Source organism: Adiantum capillus-veneris, chromosome 14 (assembly GCF_014529385.1).
Source record: "Adiantum capillus-veneris isolate H3 chromosome 14, ASM1452938v2, whole genome shotgun sequence".
NCBI lineage: Eukaryota > Viridiplantae > Streptophyta > Polypodiopsida > Polypodiales > Pteridaceae > Adiantum > Adiantum capillus-veneris.
Window position 1 is genome coordinate 61068882 of NC_140944.1, and position 14300 is coordinate 61083181.

The 14300-nt window shown below is 48.5% G+C and overlaps 1 protein-coding gene across 4 annotated transcripts in view; it reads right to left on the reverse strand.

The window, feature by feature from the left end:
• The window catches only part of LOC147442472 (uncharacterized), a 31406-nt gene extending 18255 nt beyond the window's left edge, over positions 1-13151 (reverse strand). The window contains exons 1-3 of one of the 4 annotated variants that reach the window (XM_086528626.1): positions 13014-13101; positions 12469-12519; positions 12124-12364 (exon numbers count right to left, since the gene is read on the reverse strand). In XM_086528626.1, coding sequence (XP_086384752.1) covers positions 12124-12340 — 217 coding nt within the window. In that variant the 5' untranslated portion in view covers positions 12341-12364; positions 12469-12519; positions 13014-13101. Of the gene's footprint in view, positions 1-12123; positions 12377-12468; positions 12520-13013 lie in introns of all 4 variants that reach the window. The other 3 variants (XM_086528627.1, XM_086528624.1, XM_086528625.1) reach the window with 3 other exon arrangements.
• Between the last annotated feature and the right edge of the window lie 1149 nt (positions 13152-14300).

Below are 14300 nucleotides of genomic sequence, written 5' to 3' on the forward strand. Positions count from 1 at the left end.
CCCGCCCCCGTCCTCTTTGCTCCCGAAGGTCTTCTGCACCTGGCTCGGCAACGCTTTCTCTTCGGACAAGTGCTTGGCGTACTCGTTCGCAGATTTTCTTCACCGCCCGCTTCTTCGACTCAGCAGTAGACACAGATGGAGGCTCCAGCTCCACCTCAGAGGGACTCGCCTGAAGCCCCCTCGCCCGACCCCGCTGAGCCCACCATTCGACTTGCTCTTACGCCGGCAGAGCAAGCGAGCCTTGCCACTGAGGTAGAACGCTTGCAGGCGACTTCTGTCATCTGCAAGGTTCTCGGCACTCGTCCCAGCAGAGGAGAGCTGCGAGACCTTCTCCAGGCCCGCCTCCTCGCAGAGGTGGGCAAGATCTTGGATGTCCAGATTCTCGGACGGGGTACTACCAGATTGAGTTCGAGACTTCCGAGATGGCCTCCAAGGTCATAGCTATGAGTCCATTGGCCATCCGAGCAGCACGCGCCCACTTTCGACAGTGGCGACATGGTTTTGACCCGTCTTCGGATGTGCTAGTAGAGGAGGCGGACATCCCCATCTCAGTCTGCTTTCCGGGTTTACGGAGGGAGTACCTTCCACTTCTCTCCAGGATTGGCTCCGCCATCGGAACTGTCCTGGAGACACCTGGTACGGCAGCATCAGTAGCTGCCAAGGCGGCTGGCATCCCTTCAGTTCGAGTTTTGGTCAGAGATACCCACACGCTCCCGAAGGTCATCCTTCTGCCTCGGGTGAGTGGAGGTTGGTTTAGACAGAGTGTGGAGTACTCGGGTCTCCCGAACCAGTGTTTCATTTGCAGACAGATGGGCCACCTAGCGAAGGCCTGTCCACGGAGGAGACCACGACCCGCACCCCAGCCTCAGCCCCAGCCTGCCAAGGCTGGGCCGCAGCCACAACCAGCGACAGAGCACAGATTCAGCGCCACCCTCCGAGCCTGGGGCTCCAGCGGAGGAGGGGTGGCAGCAGGCCCGTGGCCGTCGACGCCAGGGGCCACAGCGACAGCCTGGCACTCAGAGTGGCCCCCGGGTGCCTACTCAGCAGCAGTGGGTTCCCACGGGGAACCGCTTTGGTCCTCTTGAGCAGGAGAAGCCCCCTACGCCACCTCCGCTTCACCCTCGCCAGCCGCTCCGCCTTCCGATCTCCCCTCCTCCTCCTCATGCCCTCCCCCGCCCTCTGCTACCGCTCACTCCCCACCTCGTCACCCCCATGTCTCTGCCGCCCCACCCCGCTTCTCCTCTCCCCCGCCCCCCCTAGCCCCTTCTCCCCTCCTCCTCCTGCTTCAGTACCACAGTCGGCTCAGGAGACTGGACCCTTGCCGGCGGCCAGGAGATCTCTTGGCAGCGCCTTCGCCACGAGTCGCCTAGTGAGAGAGGATCAGCCCTTCATGCGGCCCCCACTGCAGATTCAGACATCTCCTCTTGCAGCTATCCCTCGTGGTTTGACGAGCTTTGACCTCCGACGCCGCTGGGATTTCTTCGATTACGGGTTTACTCATTTTCTTGGCGATTCCGCAGCAGACCACGAGGCAGCCTGCTTCAGAGTCCACGCTTTGTTCCTCGCCGCTAGGGGGACAGAGGCCTTGGACTCAGCAGTTGGTTTCTCCTTCCCCCTCTGTGGCAGGACTGAGACAGAGTGGTCCCTCGACTCCGTGGTGGGATGGTTGCATACACAGGTTCTCGAGTTCTCTCACCACATGGGAGAACTTGGCGTTACAGATTTGCTGCAGACTTTGTGGCCACTGGCCAAGTTTGCGGTGACACCCCCAGATTCAGCAGGATGTAGACACATTGTGGTGTACTTTTTTGCTGATACGTAGTGTTTGCCTTGCTATGTATTCATTCATGAGGACTCCTGGACAGAGGAGGTTGCTCTACGCACGGCTCGCTCTACTTGGGCTTGGACCAGGCACTCACTGCAGTCTCGCCTATCTAGAGGACGCTCGGATGCGGATTACTCCCCATCCAAGCCTGCTTCGAAGATAGCTCGTCTTGCTGCTGCGGCAGCATCTGTTCTCTCTCGCTCCCCATGAGGATCGTCTCGTGGAACGTGCAGGGACTCGGTGGGCCCCAGTTTCAGCGACAGCGGGGCCGATTGCGTCAGGAGCTTCAGCGATGCCTTGTGGGAGGAGAGATTGATCTCCTTATGCTTCAAGAGCACCATTTGTCTGAGAGCCGCATTCGGCGATGTGGTCAGATTTTGCGTGGACGATATGATACCTTTTGGTCAGCTGCTTTTGGACCTGGAGGCATCCAGGGTGGGGTATGTATGACTATTGCTGACTCATTACAGCAGGCCATTGTGGGCAGAGGGATTATTGTACCAGGCAGGGCTCAGTGGATTACTATGCAGGTTCAGGGTAGCCTTGTGGGTTTCCTGAACATCTATGCGCCCAATGTGGCGAGTGCTCGTGCAGAGTTTTGGTCACAGATTGTTGAGTCTTTGCCACAGGTTGACCAGTGGTGTGTAGGAGGGGACTTCAACATGTTGGAGGACCCTTTTGACAGAATCGGAGGCAGCCATGCTACTTTGCATGGAGTCGAGTTAGCAGCTTGGGAGAGGTTTTGTATGACGTTGAGGGTCTCGGATACATGGCAGCATTCTGGCTTTGTGAGGCCTCCAGAGAGTCTTGCCTTCTCTAGATCGGACCGCAGAGTGGGAGGAGTGAATCTATCGCGCATAGATCGCTTCTACACTAGTGACCACTTCAGTGACTTGGGGGGATCAGTGGGCATCCTGGTAGGGACATCCTTCTCGGACCATGCACCAGTGATCCTCACAGTGGCAGACAGGCAGAGGAGTGGGAGCACGATGCTTCGCATCCCAGAGCGGGTCTTGTTGGACTCAGCACTCAGAGAGAGGGTCGAGGCTCTATGGACAGAGGGCATGGACAGCCAGGCTCCACCTGCAGACAGAGTGGCCTCAGGCCTAGCTCAGCTCAGCCACTTCTTTCTCCAGGAGTCTTTGGCTCGACGGGCTGCAGCGAGAGAGGAGGAGCAGCGTCTCAGACGAGGCATTGCTTCACTACAGAGGATGCAGGAGCAGCATCCAGACAGTCCATGGTTGGAGGAGCAGCTACAGCAGGCTCGACAGGAGCTTGCTTGCACAGAGGAGAGGCGCCATGAGTTTGCCTTCCACCGACAAGCATCTCAGTGGACTCAGGTGGGTGACAGAGTGACAGGTGTTTTTTTTGAGACAGTGGGACCTCGGCACTCGCATGCCAAGGTCAATCAGTTGAGGAGACCCGATGGGTCAGTTGTTTGCGAGCCAGAGGATATGCGTGCAGTTGCTACTGACTTCTACCGTGAGCTACTGTCGGCTGAGCCCGAGTCAGAGAGACAGGATGCATGCAGGGAGCAGGTTTGGGCACAGATGCCTTGTCTTGTGACTGAGGAGATGCGGCAGAGGCTTGAGTTACCTCTTCAGCTTAAGGAGCTGCACACGGCTCTTAGGGCCCTCCCTCGTGGTAGCTGTCCAGGTGAGGATGGGCTGACTTTCAGCTTCTTCTTGGAGTATTGGGACCTGCTTGGCCCAGATCTTTGTAGTGCCTTTCAGTACATTCTGCACACAGGAGTGATGCCGGATAGCATGAGTGAGGGCCTGATTTACCTCATTCCAAAGGAGGGTGGCTCCTTGGATGAGATTCGACAGTGGCGTCCCATCACCATTCTCAACTCAGCCTACAAAATTCTTGCCAAGGCTCTAAGTTTGAGGATTCAGCCACTTTTGGAGAGCCTTATACATGGGACTCAGACAGGTTTTGTCAAGGAACGCAGTATCCTTGACAACATCTTCACTTTTTGGGAGGCTTCTGCCCTTGCACGGCTCTGTGGGGAGGACCTTGTGATTCTTCTTCTCGATTTTGAGAAGGCATACGACAGAGTTGACTGGGACTTTCTAGAGGGCACGCTACGCAGGATGGGCTTCTCAGAGGCTTGGATCAGAGGGGTGTCAGCTTTGTACAGACAGGCCCACAGTCAGGTGCTTTTGGCAGGAGGTAGAGGTGAGCGCTTCATGCTCACACGATCGGTCAGACAGGGTTGTCCTCTTGCCCCCTTTCTCTTTTTGTTCTATGCGGAGGCGATGAGCAGATTTTTGGTGTCGCAGCAGGTTGGTTTGAGGGGCTTAGCACTCCCTATACGGGGAGATGAGCTTCTGGACGCTGAGTTTGCCGACGACTCAGCCTTGTACTTAGAGGGCCAGGAGGCCAATTTACACAGATGTGGGCAGGCTTTAGAGACCTTCTGCTGTGCATCGGGCGCACTGATCAACTGGAGAAAGACAGTGGCTTTCTCAGTTGGTAGTGCTCCTGTGCCAGATTGGATGCCAGGAGAGGGTTTCAGGTGGATTCCTCCAGGGACTGCAGTTCGGTACTTGGGTTGTCAGGTTGGTTTGGATTTGTCCCCCGAGCAGCAGATTGCTCCTCTTCTCCTGTCCATCAGGAGAAAGCTGTTACATTGGAGCTCAGCACGACTTTCGCTGGCTGGTAGAGTAGTAGTTGCCAACCAGGTGTTGTTGGCGACTATGTGGTACATCACTTCTTGCTGGATCTTCTCGAGTTCTTGCATTAGCCAGGTAGAGAGGCTGATCAGGAACTTCCTTTGGTCTGGTCGCGACACTCAGATTGCCTGAGCCAAGGTGGCTTGGTCGGTCATCACACTTCCTTGTTCTCAGGGAGGGCTTGGGATCATTGATCCAGCACAGCAGAGCAGAGCCCTTCTTGGGAAGTTCGTCGTCAGAGGACTTCTTCCAGGCGAGGAGCCCTGGAAGGAGTTCTTGTTGCAGAGGCTTCGTGCCAGGGTGCCTCAGGCAGGAGGCCCTTGGCAACCTTCGACCAGATGGATCTTTACAGAGTTGCGCCGAGTTGGTTTGAGCAGGAGACTAGAGGACCGATTCGCTGTGAGTTTGCTTCGGTCTTGGGAGCTATTGCGGCGTGGCCTAGAGCAGCGACAGCCGACGTGCACGGAGGAGCGCCTACGGCAGCCCCTCGTCTGGAACCCCATGGTTAGCACTCAGAGAGGCGACTTGATTGGGAGTAGGCCTCATGTTTCTTGGGGTCCCATGGCAGCAGGTCCAGCGCGCTCTCTAGGTGACTGGCTAGAGTTCACAGGTTTGTCAGAGGAGGTGCAGGTTGTCCAGCTACAGGGTATGAGAGGGGTTCAGAGCATGTGTCAGGACATCTCAGAGTCAGTTCCAGCTGATTGGCTCACGCCTCTCGAGCCAGTAGCACCCCGGTGGATGGGAGCCTTCACACGACTGGAGGTTCTCATTTCAGTCAGGGCTTGCTCAGAGACTGTCCCAGCCCTGTTCTTCGAGCTTCAGGGTGGGGGACAATTACAGAGAGTTGCAGTAGAGGCCCCGCAGGTAGCAGAGTGTTGTTTCCAGAGGATCCGAGTTGTGGGCATCTGTGGGAGGACTTGCGTCATAGACCCCGACCCAGCAGCTCTTGAGACAGGACACTGGAGGCTATGGGCTTGGGAGTGTTGTCCACTGGCACGAGTACAGTGGGATCCTGGTGAGTGGCTATGGAGGGACCCATTCTCTTCTGCAGACTGCCTAGGAGTCCCTTTCTTTCAGTACACTGTTCGGCTTGGACGTCATATACTTGCAGCACAGAGAGAGGCCCGCCCCGCTGCAGCACGTCATTGGCAGGAGGAGGGTCTCACAGTTGAGTTCTTGGCAGCTTTTTGGCAGAGGCTGTGGGACTCCAGACAGTCGAGGCGCGTCACCTTGTTCCAGTGGTTGGTTGCACACAGAGCCACAGCAGTAGGGAGCTGGCTTGTACATAGTGGTCTCTCGACAGCATGTACAGCCTGTGACCAGTTGGTGGAGAGTCAGCGACACTGTCTTTGGGACTGTCCCTCGGCCCAGCAAGTGTGGCTACGAGTTCTTCGGCTGATGCCTGCCCTCTCCACGGCTCGACAGTACACTTGGGGGGCAGCGGCTTGGTCCACCCTCACGGGCCCGGCACTTCAGTTTGAGCTATCTTCCACCAGCTGGATGATAGTGATACAGGGGGGTCGACCTACACTCCAGCCTACTACAGACCTTACTCCACAGGAGTGGAGCAGTGAGAGAGCGGAGTGTTGGGAGCTCATCAGCGGCCTAGCTCTCTGGTTCATCTGGCGGGCCCGTTGTTTCCGCATCTTTGAGGCTCACCTTGTACCACCAGCAGAGACTGTTCGTGACTTTTGGCTAGAGCTGATCCATACTCTCAGAGGACAGCTTGAGGGACTACAGGGCAGCTCCGACCGCATGCGGGAGCGCCGCGAGGCTTTCCTTTGTCTCTGGCGCACTTGGCCGTTTTACTCCATGTTCCAGGGGGTGCTCAGATGGCACTACTGTCCACCTGTGTGGCTTTTCCCTCCTCCCATCTCTTGATTTAGCCCCATTGTATATATGCTGTTTTTTCATTGGGAGAGTCTCCCCATCATGTTTGTTGTAGCCCTCTCTTGCAGAGGTGGATGTAGCCCCATGGGCAGCTTTCATTAACTAATAGAAGGATCTTTTTCTCGAAAAAAAAAAAAAGTGAAGCCCTCACCACTTATTTAAAGGTTACAAGGGATGCCCAAAAGCAGAGCCCCAAAAGCTTCAAAATCAAAAGCCCTGAAAGCAAAAGCTCTTTTCCCTCTCTCACAGAGAATTTCTGAAAGCAAAAGCAAATTCTCTCTCTCTCTCTCTCTCTCTCTCTCTCTCTCTCTCTCTCTCTCTCTCTCTCTCTCTCTCTCTCTCTCTCTCTCTCTCTCTCTCAATGAGAGCAATTAAAAGCAATTATGCTTTTCTGGCCAAAAGCTGAGATTTGCGTCCCTCAAAAATATCCCCCCCCAAAAAAAGACTTCCGCGATTTCCAAAAATTAGGGTTTGTGGCAGAAATTAGGGTTTGCAGGTTTTTTAAGGGTTTTTGGCAAAAATTAGGGTTTCTGATGTTCGCCACGTCATCACTTTGTGACAACAACTCTCTTAACGGGGAGACAATCACAATCCTAGGAATGGGGGTGTCAAGAAGATGTTCCTAACGTAGAGCGTAATCCAATAGTTGTCTAGTTGAAAGCCTATGTCCCACCACCTTGCATACCAAGCAACAATCCTCCAATGTAACCACTGAACTGTAAATGGAGCACAAAGTATCTATTAAAAGTCTCACTCCGATAGAGACACCATCAAAATCTATGATGAAGAGAAAGCTCACCTCCAATAAGCAGTAGTGATACTGTTACAAAGTGATGGCATGGCTACTGCAACCAAAGAGGGAGAGAGAGAGAGAAGGGGGGGGTAAGAAGATGAAAACAAAATGTTATATTAAAAGTCTTCAAAAGGCCAAAATAAAATATGAAACCAAAAGTTATCCTGATGAACTGAAGTGATAGTGAATGTCTATGGCTTCCAAGACAATGCATCTGCCACTACATTCTTCTTTCCCTTCAGGTATACTATCTAGTAAAGAAATTGCAATGAAATATTCCCCCATCTCATATGCTTTTCTGAAAGCTTATCCTAGGCCAAGCAGTATTGTAAACTTTGATGAACCGTGTACACTCTAAAATCTGCCCTGAGTAACTAATACTTCTATTGAGTCAAAGCATGAATAACTACTACAAGATCCTTTCATAAATTTGTACAACCCTCTCTTGCTTTGACAACATCTGACTCTCATAAGATCTGGCAAGGCCCTCTTGCATTAAGACGGCTCCCAAACTGGTTCCACAAGCATCACAATAAACCTCAAAAGATTTCAGCAAGTTTGGTAAATGCTACACTACCCTGTAGTCATCCTCTACTTAAGTCTCTCAACAGTTGTAATCTATGAAGGTCTCCAAACCAATATATGTTCACACGCTGCATTGAACACTTGCAACAAATGCTTTCAACGTTTGCCTTTAGATTTGGACAAAATTGTGCCCACAGACTGTGTAAGTTCTTGAAAGATCCTATTTATCATCCTGTTGAACATTGTACAGTATCTACGAGACCAAAAGACATAACCAAATACTTGTACAATCCAAAAAATGCCTTGAAACGCAGTCTTGTATACTTCTCCACGATTGATACTGATCTAATGATGGTCACTTTTAAAATTGATTTTGCAATCTAATTAATAGCCTATAGACCATACACATTCTCCTAAATCCGTCTTTCTTCAACACAAGCAATACTAGAGAAAGAATTGCCCTAGATCAAACCCTTCCCCAGAAAGTATTCACTTTGGCTCATAATTTCTTCATTCTGGGCTTTGTTCACTCTGTAAGATGGCCAATTGCTCATATCAGGAAAAAAAAAATCGAAGATGAGATCTTTCTTCTATAAGGATAACCCTCCTCTCAAATCCAAACTTTTGGGAAGTCGAGAAGATCTCTCTATCAATCTTTTCAAGAAGTTCTTGCAACATTTTAAGAGATTCTAACAATCCCTTTCCAATTTGCCAAGCTCACTAGCTGACTCTCCTTGAATCCATTGGACACATCAACAAATGTATTTTTTGTTGTATTTTGTCCAAATACACCATATCAAAAAGCCTTTGCCAGCTGCAACTTTCCTATGTGCACAAACCAAGAGATTCCACCAATCTCTCTCGAAGACAATTCAAAAGAATCTTTGCAACTTGTCACGAGGTTTTGTCAATCCCTTTTCATCACATCCTACAATTTTTTTGCGGAAACCCTAATTTGCTACTAAAAAACCCTAATCCTTCTGTTGGAATCAAAATCCGTTCACATTAATGTGTAGGCCTCATCAAAAAAATCAATTTTTGCTTTTGACACACATCCAAATTCAAGTCCTATGAAGAGATTTTAAGAGGTTTCTGAGACAAAAAAAAAAAGCATCAAAAAGCATGTTTTTATGCCTTTGAGTCAAAAACGAACTCTGCTTCTTCATCTCCTCTTTCTGTTGTGTCGTTCCTTCTTCCAGAACTTCTTCCAAAAAGCACCTTCTTCTCCATGGCACTTTCTCCAAAAAACTTTCTTTAAAAGACGCTTCTATTAAAAGTTTCTTATTCAAAACACAATTTTTGTGAAAGAAACTTCTTCTTCACAAGTCTGTTGTTGCTATTATGGACCTGATTGATGCTATCACGTGACACATCCAACCCTATGTGTCCGTGGACAAGCTACAGCATGACAAGGGTTCAATCAGTCCAGTCAGTCTACCCTAGGAAGTGTTCTGGCACTTTTGTGAGTCTGTTCGCAGACCGTGCATGCCCAGGCACTTAGAGTAGATGCATATCCTCTGGTTGCACACAGCATGATCATCAACATTACCATCAGAATCCATTAGGAGTATTTTCCAGTGCACAGAACCTATTTTCCCTATTTTTGACATTTTTCTCTTATTATTTTAAGTGAGTTTTGTTAGGAACTGAGTAGGGCAAAATGGGTAAGATAATATATAAGGAAACCAGGCCTAGCATCATTTGGCAAAAGAGCAAGGAGAACACAGGCACAAGTGCAGCAAGTTCCCCCTCTCTCTCTCAAGCAAGACCTCCCCACCAAAGCTGGCGTTTTCTCTCCAACAAGCATCAGCGATTTCAGCCTGCCTTGGGCGATTCCAGCAGCGTTTTCCACACGAGTATTCAGCCCTGCACTTGGTGATTCCCGCGGCATTGTTTGCATCAGCAAATACAATCTCAGCCAGCGTTTTTACAGCAGTCTATTCAGCGTTTTTGAGGCAGCAGAATCCAGCCACACTTAGCGTTTTTGGACAGCAGTACAACAGCGATTTTCAGCAGCAAAACAGGACAAACCAGCCAGCAGAATCAGCGTTTTCCAAACAACAGCATTAGCGTTTTTGCAACAGCAGCCAGTCAGCGTCGAAGCATTCAGTTTTCAGCCATAATCTCGTCCTCGTCGTCACCAGCGTCGGCCTCGACATAGCCCATTAGACTTGCATCAGTTAGCTTCTACATACACTTGTACCAGATTGTGCAATCAATAGTAGACCACTCTCGCCATCGAGAGTGGGGCCCTTGGAGGAGGGTTTACAATCTATCTCTCAGTCTCATGCACCTTCACGCACAGTGTCCATTCACTTTCTCTGTGTCCATTGCACTCTCTCATTAAGGAACGGAAGGCTCTCCCTTCCATAAGTAAAAGGAACCCTTGAGCACAGTTCGGAGCACTCATCTTGAGCAAAGTTCATCATTCATTCCGGTGCACCTTACAGATGCTTTGAGAAGAACAATCGTCGGAGCTTTGAGTTTATCATCCCGCAAAACTAGGAGGGATGACTTCTTGTTCTTGATCGGACTCTATCAAAGTCCATGGTGTGCTCCAAAAAGTCGGACCGGATTCTCCATAGAAGAAGAATCTACAAAATCTCTTATACTCCTGAAACCAACTTGGCACTAACAAGGTGGTAATCTCACGAGTCACAACAACACACGAGCAAAACTAAAAACTTTTAACACTTGAACTTCAAAACTCAAAGTAGTTGTGATACGAAGTGGTTTCCGCTCCCAGATGCACTGGCCCCAAAGTTTTGAGCCCCTTACAATACTTCTTTTGATATTAAGCCTTTACAAATTTTATGCCCAATTCGCATGGCCACGTCAGATGCAGCTCAATTGGGTGCCACATCATCGACAATCTCTCTCTCTCTCTCTCTCTCTCTCTCTCTCTCTCTCTCTCTCTCTCTCTCTCTCTCTCTCTCTCTCTCTCTCTCTCTTAGCCTCAACTATGTTGTATGGGGTGCAGACATGGGGATCTTCTGTAGGCCAAGATGGTTGGAGACGTATGGAGAGGCCCTTGGTATGTATGATCTCTTGATTGATCAAAGCCAAGGCCTCCGTATCCCACGCTATCATTCGAGGAGAGCTAGCTACCCCTCCTATGGAGATTGAGGCGCTTACCAAATCAATCTCCTTTGTGCACAGCTTGTGGGATACTACTACAGACAGGTATGCTAGACTGACCCTTGAGTCTTCCAGACAATTAGCTCTTCTGGGGACACTTCATGCTGGTATGCACAGATGACATCATGGTTTCAGACGCATGGTTTCACCATGGACAGACTGCCCCCTTTGCAGTACTCTCTTCAGGCACCCTTGATGTCTCTTACACGGGTGGAGATTACTAGACTCATTTGTCAGGACCTGATCCAACTGGATACCAGGAGGACATGGATAGAGCTGCCACAGGAGTTGGGCATGAAGATGGCTTTCTATAGAGAGCATCTTCTCCACCTCACAAGAGATGGGTTTGTGATTCGACCCAGCTACATGGACACATATGTCTCATGCTTTGCGGTGTGCCATTGGTCAGATACGCACATCCTCACATCAGCTAGAGATTGAGACTGGTAGATTTAGAGGGATACCAGCAGCCAGCACGATATGCCGCTTATGCCAGTTAGAGCCAGGGACAGAGCTACATTACATGTCATTGCACATTGTACTATGAGATATGGGGCCGTTTCCATTGCTTATTCATAGAGGGTTTCGGTCCTTTCTCTAGGGTCATGAGTTATGAGGATCAGAGATGAGGATCAGAGATGTCTTGGGCTATATCTACTTTGAGTTACACAGATATAGAGACACTTTACTGGGGAGAGATAGAGAGAGACAATCCCAAAGTCAGATTACAGATTTCTTTTCACTAGTTATGGGACAGCTAGAGGAGCAGTCATAATTGCAGAGCTCGGCCACACTCTCATCGACCAAGCACTAGAGCTACAAAGATCCAGATGGCCACAATTGAGGAGAGGGGCTACACAGCATCGACGGAGACTACAGCAGAGGATTCGAGCCATACTCTCTCGATATCCAGAGTGCAGATGAGGATGGATTCTAGTAGTAGTATCTAGTTCTTTTGTACCCAGACATGGTATTAGATTCACCATTTTGTAACAGATTGGTCTCATAGGTCATTTTGGCCTTTTGAAGACGTTAATATAACATTTCACTTCATTTCATCTCTCTCTCTCTCTCTCTCTCTCTCTCTCTCTCTCTCTCTCTCTCTCTCTCTCTCTCGTCAAATAGATCTTTAAGGTCTCTTGGGATACGACTTTAAAATTCTCTTCTTCTCTCTCTCTCTCTCTCTCTCTCTCTCTCTCTCTCTCCTAGTCTGCTGCCAAGTGTGCCACATTTTGAAGAGCATTGATAAACAATGGAGACCAAAGATGTGATACCTGTTGCAGGATAGGCATTGATAAAAGGAGGACTCTCTGGAGGAGTTGGTAATCCAAATGTTTCTTTCTCTGGCGTTGTAGGTACATCACCACCTGTATAACCACTATCAAATATGATCTGGCCAGCACAATAAGGATTCTTGCTTACCACTGGATCAAAATATCCTTGATCAATGTATCCTTGTAAACGGCTTTCTTTCTTTATATGGCTCGTCATCAGCAAGATGTTGTATTTTTGAGTCTTCGATCCCACCTCCATGAACAAACAATCAGTGGAACTTGAAGTGAATAAATCAAACAAGCATAAACACCCTATATGATGCTACAAGTAGTGCACGCACACACCTATATATGGATCCACATTCGCATACTACGCACATAATTATGACCTTTTGTCTGCAGCAACACATTCCGTGGGTTAAACAGTGAGCAGTCCGAACAAGTCCCTTTGTTATTTAGCAAACAAAAACAAACCATTGCACCAATGGACTAATGAGCCATGTCCAGTAATGGTTAGGAGAAAGGTGAATTTGGCTCACTGTAATCTTTCAAAGAATTGTCAACAAGTCCAATGACCCTTCTTGATGCTGCTCTAAGTTCCCCAGTCAAACCATAAATGCACAGAACGCAGAATTTTGCTAATCTATGGCAAATACAATCTAGAAGTGATGCGTCTGTGCAGGCGGTGTATGTGTGTGCATGCGTGCGTGCGTGCGTGTGTGTGTTCGTTCTTTTTTTTTTGGGGGGGGGGGGGGGGGGGGGGGGGGGGGGGGGGGTTGGCCGCCACGGCCCTATAGCCTATAGAAGAGCTGCAAGATTTCTTTGTTTTCATAACTACAGCTATGACAAGAGTCCAACGCCTGCAGAGGAATAACGGAGGTAGCCATTACCTTGGAGTGCCGGCGCCGTGAAGGCGAAGAGCAAGAGAAAGAACTGGCGCGATTTGTATGATCATTACGATAGAGCATTCACACATGGTTCCCCTCAGCACTAAAGCCCAGGGGGACTTTAATGAAGGTCCCATCGTGGCGGCCACCTTGAGGACTAAGTGGCACGGACATGGGAGGGTGGGATCTATGATCGGGAGATTATGGATCGTAGATCTGGAATGTGGATATCGTAGAATACTTTTGTAAAAAGTAACCTATGGTGCTCGAGTTTTGAAAGTAATCTACGATACTTATATTTTCGGGGGTGAATTTTGAACCCGTGACCTCACCCATGAGAGACGCACACCCTAACCACTACGCCATGCACGCGTTGTGAAACGTGGGGACCTAATTTACTTATAACATGTATGCACAAGAGCGACAGCTGAAAGTAATTTAAGGTATCGTAGATTATTTTTTGTAATTAAAAAATAATCTAGGGTATCTTAAATTACTTTCGGCATCGCCACTGGGATCTACGGCCCACAATGCTCTCGTCGTAGATCCCACCCTCCCATGCCCATGCCACTTAGTCCTAAGGGGCGACCACCTACATGTAAGAAATACGAAACAAAATCGACCCTCCGATCTTATTTGACAGTGTTCGAATTTATTTTTTGGGCTAAGAAGGGCTTTAGTGCACTATGGGTGAAGGTTGTTCAATTTTTATTGTTTGACAAGTGTATAAGGGGCATTGAAAGTCTTATGAATAAAAAGACATCATCTTCTATCTATACTATATCTAAAGCACGTTAAATTTTTCAAGGAAAGAGAGAGCCTCCCGTTCACTTTTTAAAAAAGAACTTGCAAAACATCTAATCTAAAATGCAACATTGAATGGTAAGATTGTAAAAAATGGCAGCCAACCTTACAAAACATCTAATCTAAAATGCAAAAGTCAAGGCTAAAATTGTAAGAAATGACAACCTTTGCATAATGTAAGAAAAGACAAGCTTTTTAAAATGCAAAGTCAAAAACTTTTTATTCTATTCTAGAGAGAATAACTGTTTAAGTTTCATTGCACATAACAGAAAAGGGATAATTTTAGTGAAAGTTTTGCTACTTAATGCAAATTTACTTTTTTAAGATATTAAAAAAAAGGGCTTTAGTGGAGATTTTTGTAATTAATGAAAATTTAATTTTTGAAGATATATTTTGCTTTATCTTTTTAAGGGGCTTTTTATAAGACCAATATTGGTATTTTTTAGAATTTTTGAAGTGTGCATTTCTTTAAAGAGCTTGAGAAAA